Source organism: Hyaloscypha bicolor (genome assembly GCF_002865645.1).
Source record: "Hyaloscypha bicolor E unplaced genomic scaffold K444scaffold_165, whole genome shotgun sequence".
In the NCBI taxonomy this organism is placed as follows: domain Eukaryota; kingdom Fungi; phylum Ascomycota; class Leotiomycetes; order Helotiales; family Hyaloscyphaceae; genus Hyaloscypha; species Hyaloscypha bicolor.
This window is the reverse complement of record NW_020194667.1, coordinates 1906412-1924878: the sequence shown is the minus strand read 5'-3', so window position 1 is coordinate 1924878 and position 18467 is coordinate 1906412. Positions and strand designations below refer to the sequence as shown.

The window sequence follows — 18467 nt, the reverse complement described above, 5'->3', positions numbered from 1 at the left end:
CGGCCCATTCTGCACTCCCCTTGGTCGTTCTGGTGCCTGCATCCTGGGATTCAATGCGTCATCGCCCATACTGCAAGCCACTCATGTTGACCTGCCGCAGAAATTTACCCACATGACCGTTTATGCTTCTGCAGCTGAGCTAGCCTAATGGATGAGATCACGTGAATGGCAACTGACAGGATAGGTACTAAACTGGCGGGCAGGGCTGCGGCTAGACCTTAAAATGATCCATCTCGCTATATTTTAGATTGTTTTTTGAATTGTGCCAAGAGTTGATCTGAAGCTTGTTTAGTTGAGACGGCGGTTTATCATCTGTAGTGGATGGAACACAGCACACCTCCGGATTCCCTAACTGCAAATCTGTAGCACAGACTTACCCTAACTCCAATAGGAGAATTCAGCAGGCCGTTCCTGGATTCCACTTAGTGGCGAGGTTCTCGCACGGTCCAGTGTAAAGCTTTTACAGAAGCACTTCTCCATAATCATGGCAGACGACAAAACTAACAGGGAGGAAAATTAAGACAAAGGGAAGGGAGTAAAAATGATAAGGTCATTGAAATGCTGTTGGCAAAGTCGCAAAGTATCCGCCATCGGAACAATGCAATATTTCTCGTGCATATCAGAGTTTCGAGAAGTCCGCAGCTGGAAAAGTCAAAGCCGCGAGTCATATTCTCGAGCCGTACCTTGCTGAGACCAGTAGGATCATGTATCGCTTGACATTGAACGGTTGAGTCAGATGCAAGCCTTCCAATAACGGTTCCTTGTTATCTGAGAAGGTAAACAACGAGACTCAAATGGGCAGTGTATTGGAGGCAAACGAAGGGAATCAACGGAAACCGCTAAACTCAAGGTAACAGCTGCCAACACGTGGATGGGGCGATACAGCAACCAGATGGTGACCATCCTTTCTCTAGGTAAAAAAAATATTAAAAAATTGGATCCATCTTGACATCCCATAGAAAATATCTGCAAAGATCAACAATCGGAAGCGAGGAAGATGTCACGAATGTCACGATATGACGCGTAGGAAGTTGCCCCGAACCATGTGAAAAAGGCCCAGCCAAACACGTCTGTTGGAGGAAATGAAGAGGCAGAAGAGAAAACATAATGCACCATTACAGAAGGCAACTAGGTCGACCTATTAGGGTCGGTGATACGGAATGGATTTGAATAAGAGATCGTGGCAGAAAAGGCACTTAAACTAAGGGTGGCTCCTTCGCTGGGCTCACGCGTTTCCACCTGTCAGCTTCGCTAAACTTCACTTCCACTACAACCTTGGTGGCTTCAGCGTCTCCGCCCGCGCGGTATGATTTTCACCGTAATAAGTGCAGGTTGCGCTCAATCCCACGGGAATCGCGGAATTGACGAACGGCAAAAGCTCTGCCGCGCACAAGGTGTCGAGATGTCATCGCACTTCGGATGGCGTTTCAGCAAACAAGCCACAGCGACCAACGTCGTCGCGCCTTCTTTTGCTCTACAATTGCCCCAGACCACTAATTAACAGCAAGTAATTAACCATCTAGGCACCTTAGGCAATTGCCTTGCCCAATCTTCAGCTATGTGGAATTCATTCGCGTATTTCAATCTGTGAGTCCAGTTGCATCTCTGCTCCTCTGATGGCCCCTCAATCTCTCGATGGAACCGAGCCCACCGTGCGACCCCTCTATACCTTCCGCTGACCATCTGCCAGTCCTCAAGACTTCATCGGCGCGTTCCTCGTCTCCCAATTCACGACCCTGCCCTACCCCGAAACAGACTTCAGCGGCAAGACACTCATCGTAACCGGAGCGAACACAGGTCTTGGACTCGAGGCTGCACGACACTTCGTACGACTCGGAGCTTCCAAAGTGATCATCGGCTGTCGAAGTGTTGAGAAGGGAGAAGTTGCAAAGAAAGACATCGAAGGGAGCACGAAGCGGAGCGGGGTGGTGGAGGTTTGGCAGGTCGACCTCAGTTCGTACGAGAGCGTCAAGCAGTTCTGTAGTCGAGCACAGAAGTTGGAGAGGCTGGATATAGTGACCGAGAATGCTGGACTTGCTACACCAAAATACGAAGAGGTGGAGGGAATGGAGAGCACGATCACTGTCAATGTGGTCTCAACATTCTTGATGGCATTGTTATTACTCCCGAAGCTACGAGCTGATGCCATCAAGCACAACATCTTGCCACGGCTCACTATCGTGGCTTCAGATGCTCATGAACAGGTATCATTCATCCCATCTTCGAATGACCTATGCTAATTAAAGACATCTAGGCCGTCTTCAGAGAGCAATCGGCACCTCACATCTTCAATGCCCTCAAGTCCCCCAGGTACCAATTCGACAAATACAATACCTCCAAACTCCTCGAGATCCTCACGATCCGCGAGCTTGCTCCCGCCATGACAGCCTCCAGAAAGCCGAAAGTGATATTGAATACGTTAACGCCTGGATTCTGCTATTCAGAGTTAATGAGACATACTGTTTTCCCGCTGAATCTGCTTGCTTGGGTCGGAAAGAGGTTGATTGGAAGGTCGACGGAGATGGGAAGCCGGACCTTGGTGACTGCCGCGAGTGCGGGTGAAGAGAGCCACGGTAAGTACATGACGGATTGCTTGGTACGTGAGCCGAGTAAGTGGGTTAGGAGTGAGGAGGGGAAGGAGGCACAGCAGAGAGTTTATAAAGAACTGCTCATGATATTGGAAGAGATCGAGCCCGGTGTAACAAAAAATATTTGATGGTCGGGAGGGAAGGTACGTGTATAATTATCCGGCAAGAATGAAGCTCCGATAGATTTTCTCATCCACTTCTCCTCCAGGTCTTCTTCCCTACAAAGGCTGCTCCTTCTCGCCCGAACTTCCCTGTCCGTTCCCTAACTACTCCCTTCACCTCATTCCAGGTTCGGTTTTCTCCAGGCGAGTCCCAATCATTCCATGTTAGAGTTTCGGCTCCAAGCACTTCGGCGTATCGAGCGCTGCCACACTCATCAGAGCCTAAGGTCTAAATCGGATTGGTCCCAGTCCCAGGCAGCGCAGCCTTCTAAGACCGTGGACTTTTGCACCGCCCAATCTGGTAGCGTGGCGTCAGCCACGCAGCCAGCCCCTCTTTCTGGTTGGACAAACAAAAGAACCACAGATAAGACTACCGGGTCACCACACTAACCCGAAACGGAGGTTACACAACGGCTTCGAGATCCATATAATCGCGAGGCCGCCTGGCCCAGACGAGGCTGATGAACATTTCTGTTCTCATTTCCAACCCCGCAATCTCTATCTTTTGTATTCCTCTCACTTCTCAAGACATACTGTTGTCTGGGTTATCTCCTGCACCATGGAGCAGTTTGAGGAGTTTGCTGTTCCTCCAAGGCAGGGCTTCGCCCCACAAACCCGTGAGCATTCCTCCTTCGTCTGGGAAAGTCTTCGAGACCAGATCACGCAACTTTACTCGGTGCAAAATAAATCACTGGGCGAAGTGATGGGTTTGATGGAAATGGAACATAGCTTTGTAGCTACGTATGGATATCTCAACCTAGAATTTCGAGTAGGGTCATGTTGAGCTGATATTTTCATAGTCAACGCCAATACAAGATCAAGATATCCGAGTGGCATCTGGACAAGAATATCAAAGGCCTTGAGTATGAATTCATGGCCCAAAAGCAAGCAAAGCGTGCTCTCGAGGACAAGGACACCGATTTTCGCGTCAGAGGCCGCGACGTCGCTCCTGAGAAGATAGCTCGCGCTGAGAAACGGCTGAAACTGTCAGACGAGGATCTTGTTGCCATTCCCGATGTCCGTAAGTATTTCTAATTGTTTGTGGATATATCTTCAGGTCTGAGGCCTAATTTTTGGGTTAGCCACACCATCGGATATAAGCTATGATACCCCTTCGGCTGTCGATCCACGATCCCCATATGTTCAACAGATGGTAGCACAATCTTCAGTCCCATCCATCGATGCATCAGCCAACCACGCTCCCATTCAATCAACATGGAATGCGTCCGAATGGCAGAATCAAGCATTTTTGGTGTCCCCTGGGTACCTACCCGCTACCCCTCTTCCAGTAGTTTGGCATGGACCTAGTACCCCACTGGCATCTACTTCCTTCCAAACCCCACCTGGCATGCTTCAATCTCCGGAATCGTTATGGAACACGGGGCCTATGGACGGAATTATTGAGGATAGTGAAGCTACCACAGCCACAGATGATTCGAACGTCTGCAAAATCAAGTATGAACGACTGATCGAATCGGTCCGAAAAACGGAGGAGACCGAAATATCCGACTACGTGGGTGCGATGTCTGAAGTTAACTCTCTGGTGTACGACCTTATCACTTCAGATCAATCAAAGAGTCAAGTCATTGTTCAAGAAGATCCGGCGCTTCTCCCTCAATGTCATGTCTGTATGGCTTTGAAAGTCATCGGGAATAATGACATGGCGGCGAAAGTTGAATCCGAACGAGTTCTCCTCGAGGCCATAGCTGTTACCGAAGGGCGTTTTGGGGAAGAGCATCGTGGAGCATTTCATTTCAGAGTCAAGTTGTTCCTTCTCTACGAAAATTGGGGATGTCGGGCAGGCTCGACTTATAGTCTGCTTCTACGGATCATGTTGTTGACCTTACACAAGGTACCGACCGGGAAGGCGCCCGATCTCATTTCTGGCTTGCTGGAGTTGCCAGATTCCGCTGAGCCGGTGCGATGTGCGTGGCTTCAAGGCTCATCTCGAGCCCAATATCTGGACACTTCGTCCCATCAGTTGTCTACACTGTCAATCCGAGACAATAAAGTGCGAGACTCGCCACGGAATGTCTGGAGCATACTATTGGCCATCACTAATCGAGTTGAGTGTAGTGTAGACGACTGGCCAGAGCACGAGCTATTTGAGTCATTTCTTGAATTAATCTTGGACCACGGCCCCGAGTCCGCTGATGGGTCTTCATACTTTTGGATGGCAACATTCATTTCGGTCCTTTCTGGCATGTGGGGAGCGATCTACAGGGCAAAGATCTTCATAGGGAACACTGTCAGTGAGCATTTTCCTGGCTCGAATGCCATCAAATCCAGCCTTGAACAACTTTTTGAGAATCCATACCGACTTGAACCCTCAGCAGCGCCTGCTGTCGAGCGTGAACCATGCTTGGAACCAAGCGATGGCGCCTCTCCTGCGAAAGGTCAATCCAAATTCGACAACACTAGGCTGCTCAATGGCCCCCTCCAGAATCTAGACGAGCTGGGGGCGGTATTGGCAGAAGTGTCTTTGTGGGAGCTCGAACGATCAGACCATCGCCAAGCCTTTTTAAATGTTAAGATCATTCACTCTTTCGAAATGTATGGTCTTCTGTGCGATGCGGCCCGTCTCGGAAACTCCACTCTCATCCAGAAACTTGGAAATCATTTCGAAAATGCGACCTTTCGTCCGGATACTTCATTCAGTGATATCTTGAATATTGAGGGTCGAGTGGGAGAATGGGCGAACCTCGACGAATCAGCTCTTCATTTTGCCATCAGCGCTGGTCATTATCGTACCGTGGACGCCTTACTCAACGCAGGGGCAGACCCTAACGGACCAGCGGAATCGGACCAAACGCCCCTTGATGTTGCTGCAGAAAATGGGCATGATGACATTGTACGGCTGTTGACCAGAAGAGGCGCAACTGTGTTTGGCAATACTCGGGTACTGAGGATTGTTTTCCGCGCCTCAGACCAAGAACTTCATGAGAAGTGTCTCGAAACTCTTTGTCTGGATAACTATATGCACCCTCATATGCACTCTTTATTATGCTCTATCGCCTTGGTTGGACAATATGAGAGATATGAGGGTTTAGACATGGTCTCCAAACTCATAGGGAAAGCACTCTCCACAAGAGATAAAAAACCCTCATCAGGAAAGCCAGTCTTAAATCAGATCTTGCGCCCATTCGAGCGTGAGGAGTTGCATGATTTCCTGGATGAGGACGACAGTGGCAGAGGAGTCGAACTCATTCTTGATGTACTCGCTGGAGTCCACATTGAGCAACAAGCGCGAGGAATCTTGAAGACCGCCATCTTCGGCTCCACAGCCGCAATTAATGATATGTTGAATCCGACTGAAGCGTCAGAGTCCCCTCCTATGCACAAGCTGGTATCGAGAAATGCTCCTAACGCACTTGGGGTTTTCTTAGAACTTGGTCCGAACCTCGCAGCACTCGACACACAAGGCAATACGTCTCTTCATGTAGCAGCTGCACGGAATCGAATAGATTGCGCGCAGCAGCTTCTGCAGTCCGGGATAGATGTGGATGTCAAGAATAATGATGGGGAGACTGCGTTTGAGATTGCTGTAAGAGCCGGGAATCCAGACATAGAGAACTTGATAGTTTCACATATGGGATCGGTGGATGGAGAGATTTGAGGTCGAAGGACAGAGATTAAATCAGACCAATGCCAGCTCAAAAGCGTTCTTTCGTCATCCAACTCCTCGCTCTAAGTTCTGTACATCATGTGATTCAATGAGAATATCTGTACGACCGAAGTAGTCTTTCTCCCTTCAATAGAAGCCAGAGAACCCGCCAACACGTTCAAAAGAGCTTGTTTACTTGCATTACGGTCTGAAGTAAGTATCCCAGATGATCTTATAGGTTTCAAGAAATGTAGAGAGGGAAAGGAGGTTAAAAGGAGTCGCCTGTGGGGAAAACCAGGGTTCATTGGTCAGTGTTATTTCACTGCTCGGTCAACATTTCTATCTAACCTTCAAGCAACGAGAGTTCCAGATCGATCACTTTAATATCGTTTGTGTTAATCCTCAACAGACACCTCACGCGCATGCCACCGCATATCATGTAGCGTGCGTTGCGTCACCCAGCACACATAGTCCTGGACAACAGAGAAGAAGTCCTGACCCACGGCGGCCGACCAGTGCGACGCGTATAGGGATATTTAGCAAAGAAGTTTCGATAACTCGGATACGACTTGAAAATGTACCAAGCGATCAACAACGACGCAAAGCCGCAAGCCCGATCTCCAGACAAAAAGGCAAAGACCCAGGCGAGGATGTGGCAGGTAGTCAGCACGAGACGCAACAGCCGTCCCCACGTCTTTCGAACCACGAAACACTGTCGTATATATGTGGCACCTCAAGCACAGTGCATATATGCGACTGGATAGCACTACGCTCCCAACGGAATATCTGCTTGAGAAGATCAGACGAGATCTTCACTGTACGGCGCACTTCCGTCTCGGGCAGCGCCTGGATGGCAATTGTCCAGCGGTGCGACTGCAGCTAGCGCGAGATGAAAGTGTCCTTGCCGACATCCAGCTTCTTCCCCTTCCAGCTGTCGTTGGTGTACCCCTCTAAGAGAGGGTCTTGTAGAATACGTGCCCGGAAGACCCCTGTCGCGTCGGCGAAGACCTAGCACTACCGTGCCACCGCATACATGGCTTTGAGTTGAGAGCTGCGATGCCAGGCGACGGCGACGCGCATGGCTGCAACTTCCCACGGGGTGATAACGTCTCTGCTTTGCCTGTCCTTTGAAATAACAGGCTTGATGGTCGGACCCGCGGCGCCCACAGTCTCATCATCGGGGCAAGGCAGCATTCCATTCAGAAAATTTCGATCGTAAGAGATGTGGTCATCAGAGGTAGCGAGGGTGGTACCCTTGGCGTGTCGGATGCCCAAGCTCAGCTGAGCCCTCTTGCCCTTCGGGGTCGATTCAAGGACTGTGACTTTGGCGAAATCGGCAGCCGATAGCGAAGTGTTGGCCACGGCGGGGAGGACTCGGTCCTTGTGCTCTGGGATTGTCACGGTGGGGACCCTGAGGGGTTGTTGGCGAGCCAGGTGTGCAGGCAGCGAGCTAGAAGCGTGTCAAGCGTGCACACAATCACGCTGGCCTGGTCCGATGAGTAGGTGCATTCGGATGGAATGGGCATGTGCTGATGTAGAGCCAGCTTGCGTTCGTCGGAGGCCTTTTCCACGCGTCCCCAGAGCCAAAAAATCCCCAAGATAAAGGCTGCTACAGACATAGTCGTGAGTGTGTCCATTGCGGAAGGGGTGTGTGGATACAGCCCCGCCGGTTCGAATTGTTCGTTAAGAACGAAGTTGTCGAAGATCTTAGATCCCGGTTCAAAGTTGACATTGAAGGTCAAAACGAAAGGTCGGAGTCACTCCTAAAGTGAATTCCCTTGCCCCCTTCAAGGCAATGCAACAATTTTTGGGTTGTTGGTAGTGTTGATACTTCAGCTTGTTTCAACTGCAAAGTCAACTTGGCGTTTAGAAGTCGGTTTTGAAGAGAGCAAGTATGTTTATGTATTTTGTGGTGTTGATACTCTTGGGATAGTGTTGATATAGAGGGAAAGACCAGATGTAAGTTGGAGAGAATCATACCTAAAATATGGATCTTTGATTCGCTTTCGACTTCTCACCCTCAAATGGTCAATCTTTGACTCATTATCGACTCTCATTTCTTTAAATTATCAATCTGCACTTCCATTTCAATTTCTCTCCTTTCAAACTAGCAGTCCAGGGCCATAGTAGAGCAGTGTCAAGAAAGCTGGGCCACGCCCCAGCCGTTCTGCTCCAAACCACCTATCATTTCTATTAGAAATCTTTCCTATAAAGAGGATCTGCTGGGCAAGCCTCCAGCACATCTCGGAATTGCTCAAGATGGCCCGAATATCTAAAGTCCCTGGGATGCAATTGCCGGAACCCATCGAGGAACCGAGTTTGATTCTGAGATTCGACTGGCCGGAGGTTAGAAGATTCGCTATTGCTTTCCACACCAGGGAAAGGGTATCTGTGAAGAATCTCTTGATTCAATGCAGATCGACGGCCATAGGAAAAATCGCCGAATGCGATAAAGAGAAGGTTAGGGAACGTATGAAATGCCCATGTTGCAAATGCATAAATGGTGCTAGTTTCATCAACGATAGACTCGACAGGGTGTTCGAGCTCTGAGTTCAAAGTGGTTCGAAGGCAGAGGAATTTAAGAGTGCTGAGTTGCTCCAGTGTAACCTGCGAGAAGGTTTCATCCTATGTAGTGATGCACAAAGTTAGCCAATTACTTCTGGATGTAAAACACGGGATTAGACGACATTCGAGATTGGTTACCGTCGGTATAAGAGGAGAAAGGCAGAGTCCGATACACGCAAGATTCATCTGCGTAAAAAGATCTAGAATCTTATCGTTGTCCATATCTGTGTTGCAATCCAACAAATCGAAATCAATGCGTTGCTCGTGATAGACAAGCCTTGTCAAAGTTTTCTTGTGGTGGAATATGGAAGGCCAGTATCGATGCGTGGTCGCAACGCCCTTGCCATTCAAAACAAGAAGATGAAGTTTCCTGAGACCTTCGAATGAATCGAGGAAGGGAGCAATCCAGTCTTCGTCCACTTCTTTACGATATGAATCATTGCTGTTGTGTTGTATTACCAGCTCGAGGGAACGAAGATTTATAGGTTCGCCCGACTCCACTACCTTCCTGAGCAGTGACCCAGAATGAGGACAATCCCGTAAGTTTAGAGAATGCAGCCTGCCTATATTAAACAGTTGTGCTATTTCCAGACCCACATCGTGGAAATTGACAGAGGAAAATGATAGGGACTTCAGAGTAGAGAATGGCAATGGCGTTTCGCCTGGAGCAAGTCCCAACACTCTTTCTCCGAAGAAGTTGTGATCTCTGATCCAAAGTTGCAACTCGTAGTCATCAGCACACCAGTTCCATTGCGCATCCCACCAGTCAATGAGATCAATTTTGAGAACTTCGAGGTTGGTTGATTGAGAGCGTAACATATCTCGAAGGGCAGTAAAGTATTCCCTCGAAAGCCCACCAGACCAGGAGAATTTCTTTAGCGACTTGAATTCGGTGAGAGTTATTTGATACTCCCAATCTTTCTTCGGTAGGATGCAGGGATCACCTGTTATCAAGGACAAGTCTTCGATTCCGCGTTGCCTTGTGGGCAAGTATCCACCTGGGCCAAGGATATCCTTAGGGATGCAAGTACCAAGATGCCAACTAGCATCATGGATCAGAAGTAATAATGGATATTTGTTGCGTCACTTAACATACTGAAAGCTTCTTAGAAGGTTGTCTTGTAAACCTTGAAACAGAGGCCTGATCTGGGGCATCAAGTCCCCAAGGCTATCAATTTTCGACATAAGTGAGTCATCTCTGTCATCTAGAGCCTCTCGATCTGTCTCGAGGAGTTTGAAGTGGATACAACGAAACTGGTCGTTTGTTTGTATCGGTGCGAGGAACGAGATACTTTTCATAGTTTTGAAGTAGTCTCGATTGGCAGTACGTAGAAATTTATCAATATCCGTTTGCTCCAAATTAGACTCATCTCTAGAGGTTATTGTAATTGACTCGTACAAGGTGGGAAGAACAAGAGCATAGAGTTTCTTGGAAACCCGACTGATCCTGCTGCGGTCTTGGTTGTGCGGAATCTAGAGTCATCAGAAAACATACAGAGAACCGCGTGCAGTGAGATGTAAGACCTGATCAATAATTGCACTCAAAATCTCGCGGGGGATGAGGTCTAGCATTGTTTTGCGGGGCGGTAATGTTTCTGCTAAAGATGAAGAGGTGGATTTCGCGACATCCCCTTTTTTAAAGTGGGGTTGAGACACTGAGCCGGCTAGGCTTAAACGGGAGCACTGTACCGAGAGGGCACGTGATATCGCCACGGAGTCTCAGCCTTGTCTTATTTTTAGAAAGCACTTCCAACATGCGATTCCGACTACGCTGCCTTGTACCTGTACTCGCCCGACCTGCTGCGAAACCTTGTACGTTGCCTTTACAATGCTAACACCATGAGGCGACAGACACAGCCCCTGTTCGCCCGGCAACCCCAGTCGAAAGCAGTATTGATTGTACACCCTGAATCTGGCGAGCCTCGTCCTACTCCCGTCTCGCAAAAGGAGCAGCCAGCCAGAATTGTACCGCCTGCACCTCACCCTACCACGAAGGATGCTCAACTTCCGCTCAATACACCACCAGCATTTGCAAATAGGCAAGAATTCCCTCCACTACCAGGAACAGAACGGAAATCTCCAGAAGAAAGCAGTGGCCATGGCCATAATTTCGATATCTATGCGCGCCCTTTTGTCCCAGAAGCTTTTTCTATCCTAAACCAGCTGAATGGACACGAGGTCAATACTCCAGGGATCAAACAGATCGATTTTGGAGCATACGTTGGCCGTTGTATCGGCTGGGATTTTCTACCGGTGATACCTCGTCCTATAGGACCTCCTCCCATGAATGCATTCTGCAGCCTGGTGGACAACACCGTCAATACAGGATACGAGTCGTACTTCCGATATCACCTTGAGGCCGAGATCCAGTCCCAGAAGCTGGAGAACGAGTCTTACTCGCTATTTGGGCATGACATAACCACATTGACTCACGACACTAGTGAGACAACATGTTCTTTCCTCGTTCCTGGCCTCCGAGAAAACAGCCCGTATGTCGAGGGAGACGATATTATCCAGCTTCGCGAGCTGATTTATGACCACGCGGGAAGGCTACTTGGAATGGAGCTTTGGATGACTCAACCTATTCTGTTCAATCGGAGTCAGCTTCAGCCGCAGGGCTTTCCAGCACCAGGAGGTCGATGGAGAGGCGAACCAGCACCTGGGTGGACAGGAATTATTTATAATGCTCGGGTTCTGGCTGTCCGGCGGAAAGAAAGCAGGTTGGTGGTCAAAATAGACGGGAGCCCTGACATGCGATACTCATTTTCGCGGCCGGATGGGTTGAAATTCAACGTTCAGTTTCCCGTTCCGAGCAACCGATACCTGCCAATGAAGCATGTTTTGCCCATCATCCAGGAAGCTCTTAGACATGCCTATATAACCAGATATCAACTTACGAATGGAGTCCCCAACCAGTCACAAGCCTCCTCTTCCAACCCGTCTTCGGGCTCTGGTGGGCCCCTCAACCTCGGAGGTCCTCCCAACACCCCTTGGCTTCAATCAATGCTTTTCCCTGTCGAAGCCGACTGCGATGTGCAGACAATGCTCAACCGCGGGTCTTTCAAGCAAGCGTTCTTCGATCAGCAGCTCAACTGGGAGCAGATGAAAGCTATCGGGAGTATTTGCTCGCACAACTATGGGACTCTTCCGTTTTTGGTATCTGGACCTCCCGGCACTGGCAAGACAAAGACTCTAGTCGAAGTTGCGCTCCAACTCGTTAAAAGCGTCGACGGGGTCTCTCACGTTCTGTTCTGCGCACCATCAGACCCGGCAGCAGATATGATTGTTCAACGCATCAGCTCTCACTTTAACTCGACCGAACTATTGAGGTTAAATAGGCCATCGCGTACATTTGCTGAAGTACCTGGTGCAGTTCTGCCCTTCTGCTGCATTGCACAAGATAAATTCGACCTGCCAAAATTCGAGCAGCTTATGTCATGTAAACTCGTTATCACCACATGCCGCGACGCCTCGCTGCTCCTTCACTCGCGAGTGACGAACGCTGACCTCTTCGCTGCCGAATATGGGCTACGCACGGTCATCAATCCATACGCTGCTCCGCCTTCGCAGGTCGACTTGCATTGGACAGCACTCATCATCGACGAAGCCGCTCAAGCCATGGAGCCAGAGGCTCTGATTCCACTTTCCATCGTGGCACCTCCCTCGGGACCTGTCAAGCTCGCATTCAAGCCCTTGTTTATCATGGCTGGCGACGAGCACCAACTCGGCCCACGCACTTCACTTCCTTCATCGCCGCTAAAGACCTCGCTCTTCGCACGACTCTTCGCCCGACCGGTATATGCTGACCACCCACTTGCACGGGGGAAGACCGGAGAGCGAGCGCCACAGGTTCTCAATAAATCCATGCTTCCCATCGCCCGCCCGGCTTTTGCAAACCTGATCCGCAACTACAGGTCGCATCCTGCAATTCTCGCCGTCCCGTCATCGTTGTTCTACTTCGATACCCTTGAGCCCGAGGCTGATGACACCGATCGTCTGACGTCTTGGTCTGAATGGCGGGGAAGAAAATGGCCAGTGCTTCTTCACATCAGCGATTCAGAAGATGATATGGACTTAAACAACGGAGGGTGGTATAATGTTGGCGAAGCCCAACTTGCCTGTGCCTATGCTGCTCGTCTGGTCCAAAGCGGGCTAGTAGCGCAGAAAGAGGTGTGCATCATGTCTCCTTTCAAAGCTCAAGTCGCATGTCTGCGTCGCACTATCCGGGAGGCGCGGTTTGGCTCTCTCTGGGACGTCGACATCGGGCCCACGGAAGCCTTCCAAGGCCTCGAGCGTGGCGTCGTCATCATCTGCACGACTCGGTCCAAGCCGCGCTTTGTAGAAAGTGACCAGAAAGCCAACTGGGGTCTCATCGGCATGCCAAACGCGATGAACGTCGCACTTACGAGGGCAAAGTTTGGGTTGATTGTCATTGGGAGGAGGGAGATATTGCTCCTCGATCCGGATTGGAGAGCTTTCTTGGACTTTTGTGACCGCAATGGCTTGGTGGCTGGCGAGGCTGACCGACTTGTACAGGATAGGGAAAACATTGAGCTGACTAGGCTTGAGAAGGTTCTATTGGCTCAAGAGCAAGATTCAACCTTGTCTAACTCGAGGGCATTGAAGGTTGTCAGTCAGGAGGATGAGATGTGGACGGGCGGGATGCAGGCAGCTTTGGACGCTGAAAGTGCGAATGGATATGAAGAGAGCGATCTGGAAGGGAACGATCAGGAAGAGCACGACGATAAAGAGCAAGATGGGGGAGAGGGGAAGCAGGTCCCGCTTTCACAGAGGTTCCTTCAGTCGAATCTGTTCTGAATCCTTTGCAACTAAATGTTGGTCACTTGCGCAGTCGCCTGACTCACTTGAGCCTTTGGAAGCACGCAGGGACGGTAGCCTACCTCTTCGGTAATCGTTTCCCGCCTCAGGGGAGACCGTCGAGCAACCCGGTCTCAGTCCACGAACTGACGCAGCCTGCTCTCGCTTCTCCTGCAACGGAGTTTGGATATTCTCCCAACAGATACCACTTGGGAAACGGGCTTACTTCCGCCCTGTCCATTGCCTCGGGTTCGATTAGCAACTTTACGATGGAGAGAAGCCGAGGTGTTGAATAATATTCTGGAATGATCAGGGTAGAGCGGGATTCGAGATGTGTTTGAGTATCCGAAATGAAGGAAAGTAATAGATAGGATTAAGGGGGAGCGCGGCGAACTCGGATTGACTTATAGCCGTAGATTCGTCCACGCGTCTGTACTTTATAAGTCTTAGAGCACGAATGTCTTGTCAAGAAATCAAATGGGCATTTGAAAATTGTTTTTCATCCTTTTTCCAGATTAAAAAAGGTCTTGCACAACTCCGTGTTTAAGCAAGAATAGTCAACGACGTTCTATACAAATCCTCGATGAGAATCTCGTCTCCTGTCTCAACCAGCTCACCATATTCCGGTTGCCCCACGTAGGACATACAAACAAGAAATTCGCTTCCTCAAATGCAGCACATACCCGGGCATACCGCAAAGTCTCCACCGATTTTGCAGTCTGTGCCGGGGAAGACACCATCAAGCCCGGACTTGAGGCCCATGAGGTCTTGATTGCTCCAGTGTGGATGGAGGTGAAGCTCTCTGGAACGTTGTCGGGGACGAATTCATACCAACGTGTAGAGACAGCTTTTCTAGCACCGTAAGAAGAGAACGTGGGAACGCCGAGAGTAGGCGCAGACGGTGTTCAGGGTGTCGACTACAGCAGGGGAAGATGTTTGACTGGCTTCAGCTCCTCGCAAGCGACGGAGGAAAGACTGGGTGAAAGGATGTGCCGTAGATATCCAACTAATGGTGAATGCCTCCAGTGCTCGTCGAAATCCGCTTGCATAAAGTTGGCTGGCTGGGCAGCCATGAAGATTACGTTGTTGACGGGGACCTTTGGGTAAGTATTGAGATATTCGAATGGCTGCTGATCGAACCTACTGAAATACTCCTGAAAATTTGTCCTCTAACCCAAGTCTCTCAGGAGTTCAATCTCCTATTGGTTGCCAGGTAAACTCATGCAATCGTGATCGTATACGTATCGTCCTCGACGTCGTAAAATCTTAGCGGAAGGGAGTCTGATACACCAAGTTTAGGAACAGTGGCGGATTCGTACAGTAAGTCCTGCGCTCTGATCTGACTTCTTTCTTCCTCGCCAGCTTTTCCAAGAAAGGCATAAATGGCAGCCTTGTCACGGACGATAAAAACTTCACTGCCCTAAAACTCTCCGCTCCTCCGGTCAGCCGGCTTCAAGATAAGGCCATGCACAGAACGTTCCCCAGGTTTGACGTTGTGGGAAAGGATTGGACTCAAGTAGGAAGCGCCCGAAGTGTCATCCTTCTCGATATCTAGCCAGTGCACAATATGACAGTCAGGGTTACCTCTTTCTACCCTTACTTGAATTTTGGGCCACGTAGGATGTCCAAGTAGGTAATGAAAAAGCCTGGAATAATTCGTGACTTCAGTCGAACATATCCATCAATCACAAATCCCATTTCAGTTCCACCGGTCGTCGTCACGCTGACATGTAGGATGCCAGCTACAGGTCTGTATTCCTTCCAGTTGCTTTGAAGTGCTATAAGTCCTAGCAAGACCGGACCAACGGTTGAAGCCCATGACTTAGATGGTGCTTGAAATGTGCTAGGGCGTACATTCTCGGTCTACAACGTCCACAGGAGCTGGTGTATGAGATTGGTTTCCCAAAGGCCCGCTAGATATCGACGCGTGAACTCTTTCACCCAGCTAGCCAGACCAGAGATAGCAATCAGTTCGTCCCTTTCAAGTATCGTATGAACTCGATGTATCCACCCTAAATAATCTCCTATGCTATGAAAGCGCTTGGCCATGGATCAGCACCTGATATTGTTTTCGTTGGCGGACCAACCCGTCCATTGAAAGCTGCGGAATGCATCCCGCGTGGGGTTCCTTTCGGGAAAGATTCGCAGGCTGGAAATTGCTAATAATCGTAGAAGGCATGAGAACCTGTGAAGTAGAGTACTCTTGCTGAAAGAATGCGTTCTTGCAAGACCCAACGTCTTCGAAGGAGATTGGAGTGTGTGATGTTGAGCTCCCAGAGGGTACTGTCAAAGCCGGTTCAGCTTCTCGGAGACAGCCAACTTGAAGCGTGCTCTCTGCTGGCTTGGGTTGGGATGACGAATATCCCACATAGTGGTCTTTACCTTTTCTTTGGGCGATTTCGGCTCTACCCAGAAGACTTTTGGCAACATAACTTCAACTTGGCTCTGATTACGATCCGTAAAAAGTCCCCACTTGTCATCCTGAACCTCGGTTGCGGCAATGTTGCCCAAGCATATTTGTAGACGTCTCCCATCCTTGCGGCTTCAACACGCCAGTCGTCCTCAGAATCTTGAATGATGCAAAGCGAAATCAATACATATATCACCAGGACCCAATGAAAGAGTGAAAGCAATTGCGTCTCGAAATGTATGAGACAAATCTGTGGTAATGGTTTCTGCTCACAAGCCGTCGATGTTCGAGGAGGCGGGAACGCCTTGTCATAACAGTGTTCTCTCGGATCCGGGAGGTTCAATCTTCACACGCAAGAACAGGTCCGAAGATGTTGAATGGCGTCAGTTGGATCAAATTGCTGGAGATCGGGTGAGGTTGTGGTGGCGGGGCTCGAGAAAAAGTAAAGTCGCTGAATGCCTTCAGCGCGAGGCCCAGGCGTGGTTTGCCACCAGCACTTTAGGCCGCGGAACAATTCTTCCAAGCTAAAGCAAGCTGAGAGAGAGCCTTCCTGGTAGGTTTCTGCGAACGGATTTTTCACAATAATTACAAAATTAAGGTGCCAGTTTGATGCAGAATCTTGGATTATTAATTTCCATTGACACCTTTGGTCCCATGATAGGTGGTGGAATCATCTTCCACGAAGGAAGGGCAAGCAAATGCCGACCCAATCAGGGGAGTTTGTGCTGAATCTCGAGTCTCTTCGGGTGGGATGCAAAGTCATCTACAATCCTGCGTACCGTGCGCGAATCGAAAGCCGCACATTTATTGAGCGGAGGAACGAGCAGTGATGTGATCGAACCGAACGATTGTGTAAGCAACTAGCATCTCACTCGACATCCGCGGACTGGGTGCCAACTTGTGGATCGGTAGCAATTTTACTATCTTTCTCTCTTTCCAAGGTCTCTCGAAATGGGAAGAACTTGAAAGGCACGTTTCCATCCCCAAGGTTTTGGAAGTGTTCTTTCCTTGCATCTCGGCTAAGAACAAATCCAGTGATCTTCACCTCCCCAACGCCATCTGGGTACTGCTCCTTTATTTCTTTGAGGCCCTTGAAAAGGATCCTTTCCGGAAGCTTGCAAATGCGAACGCTAGGGAGGTATGTGCCTGCTCGCCATGGAGATGGATTTAGGGTTCGGAAAGGTAACTTCGAAGGGTCATGATGAGTACCACCTTTGAGCATTCGCTTTTGGATCTGGAGAAACTTATCACTCAGCAAGTCGTACAGCTCCAGGAGAATGGGTGATGGAGCTATAGCAAAGCGAATGATAGAGGGATGATCCTGTTGTGTTGGCCTCCAATAGAAAGGACGCCCAATGGTCAGACTGAATTGGTCCTGCTTGGACGCCACCTCAGCTAGTATGTATTCGCAGAACTCTTGACAATTCATTGGAAAGGCTGAAAATGCCCTCAAACGTTCCCAGCGATCTACGTGTTGTCCAGGTTGGACGTATTTTTGACGAAGCATATTGATTGTGTCGTCTGGTGAAGTTTGCACCTGGAATCCAACAGAGAAGCTGGGATGGTATAGATTCGGGTGAAACCGTGGGTCATTACGGAATCTACGGTGGTACCTGTACCCTGGAATCCACATAGACCACGTGATCAGATTTTGGGGCGATGTTGCGCTAATCCGTCGACTCGAGGACTGAAGCATAGTGGATATGTTTGGACTGCTCGAAGGAAGCCTGCCACGGGATACCAATTGGAAATTCCTAGCATTTATAATTAATTTTTCGTTCTCGTGTTCTATTCGAGAGGGCCATACCGAAGAGTGGTTGAGTGATGAACCTGGACGCGTCGTGTTCAAAGGAACAGATCAGCTTCTGCAAGCAGAGTGTCAAAAGAGTCTTAAGGATATATCCAAGACCGATTACATAGAGCGGCGATGCTAACTTGACTGGCGTGGTGAAAGCATGAATAGATGGCTTGAAAGGTTGAAATATCTTCCAGCTCGAAGTGGATGCTCAAATCTCGGAGATGAACTTCTGGCGTCAACGGCCGCGTTTGGCTCCCGCAGCGCCGGATTGAGAGTTATATCCTCTCGTTACTTTCTGTGGCGTCGCTCGGCTGTGGTTGAGGTTGATGACGACGATTTGGCCTTGTGATGTGTTGTTTGATGAAGATCCTGAGCAGCTCGCTTAACCTTAATGACGAGATGAGCTAAGATTGAACATTTAAGAGGCTAGCACCAAGACTCGAGGCCGCCTTCCAAGTTATTTATGGACTGAGAAGACTACCCATTTCTTATTTTGTGATTGATCAAGGTCATTTTGATCTAG

The 18467-nt window shown here is 49.3% G+C and overlaps 5 protein-coding genes across 5 annotated transcripts; 2 read left to right on the top strand and 3 right to left on the bottom strand.

The window, feature by feature from the left end:
• The first annotated feature begins 1477 nt into the window (after nt 1-1477).
• On the top strand, nt 1478-2931 carry K444DRAFT_668635 (short-chain dehydrogenase/reductase-like protein). Its single transcript, XM_024887430.1, has 3 exons — nt 1478-1587; nt 1691-2204; nt 2255-2931. Exons 1-3 carry the CDS (start codon nt 1559-1561, stop codon nt 2714-2716), a joined length of 1005 nt encoding a protein of 334 aa, XP_024729964.1. The 5' UTR covers nt 1478-1558; the 3' UTR covers nt 2717-2931.
• Nucleotides 2932-4806: 1875 nt separating this feature from the next.
• Nucleotides 4807-7972, bottom strand: K444DRAFT_647102 (glycosyltransferase family 2 protein; the record flags this gene model as incomplete). Its single annotated transcript, XM_024885293.1, has 6 exons — nt 4807-4850; nt 6867-7085; nt 7121-7232; nt 7380-7478; nt 7521-7764; nt 7827-7972. 6 exons carry the CDS (start codon nt 7970-7972, stop codon nt 4807-4809), a joined length of 864 nt encoding a protein of 287 aa, XP_024729963.1.
• Nucleotides 7973-8546: 574 nt separating this feature from the next.
• Nucleotides 8547-10490, bottom strand: K444DRAFT_635965 (uncharacterized protein; the record flags this gene model as incomplete). Its single annotated transcript, XM_024883937.1, has 4 exons — nt 8547-8960; nt 9057-9960; nt 10015-10365; nt 10414-10490. The coding sequence occupies 4 exons, from the start codon at nt 10488-10490 to the stop codon at nt 8547-8549; spliced, it is 1746 nt and encodes a 581-aa protein (XP_024729962.1).
• A 652-nt stretch (nt 10491-11142) lies between these two features.
• K444DRAFT_619728 (P-loop containing nucleoside triphosphate hydrolase protein) lies at nt 11143-14082 on the top strand. The gene has a single exon (XM_024881563.1). It carries the CDS (start codon nt 11202-11204, stop codon nt 13734-13736), a length of 2535 nt encoding a protein of 844 aa, XP_024729961.1. The 5' UTR covers nt 11143-11201; the 3' UTR covers nt 13737-14082.
• A 2554-nt stretch (nt 14083-16636) lies between these two features.
• On the bottom strand, nt 16637-18011 carry K444DRAFT_197524 (uncharacterized protein). Its single transcript, XM_024870982.1, has 2 exons — nt 17954-18011; nt 16637-17900 (listed from the first exon to the last, which is right to left on the bottom strand). Exon 2 carries the CDS (start codon nt 17840-17842, stop codon nt 17015-17017), a length of 828 nt encoding a protein of 275 aa, XP_024729960.1. The 5' UTR covers nt 17843-17900; nt 17954-18011; the 3' UTR covers nt 16637-17014.
• Nucleotides 18012-18467: the final 456 nt, after the last annotated feature.

Coding starts and splice junctions, on each gene's coding strand:
- K444DRAFT_619728 (XM_024881563.1), top strand. CDS start 11,202: ATGAATGCATTCTGCAGCCTGGTGGACAACACCGTCAATACAGGATAC.
- K444DRAFT_668635 (XM_024887430.1), top strand. CDS start 1,559: ATGTGGAATTCATTCGCGTATTTCAATCT. Junction 1,588..1,690: donor TCATTCGCGTATTTCAATCT/GTGAGTCCAGTT, acceptor ACCATCTGCCAG/TCCTCAAGACTTCATCGGCG. Junction 2,205..2,254: donor CTTCAGATGCTCATGAACAG/GTATCATTCATC, acceptor AAAGACATCTAG/GCCGTCTTCAGAGAGCAATC.
- K444DRAFT_197524 (XM_024870982.1), bottom strand. CDS start 17,842: ATGCTTCAGTCCTCGAGTCGACGGATTAGCGCAACATCGCCCCAAAAT.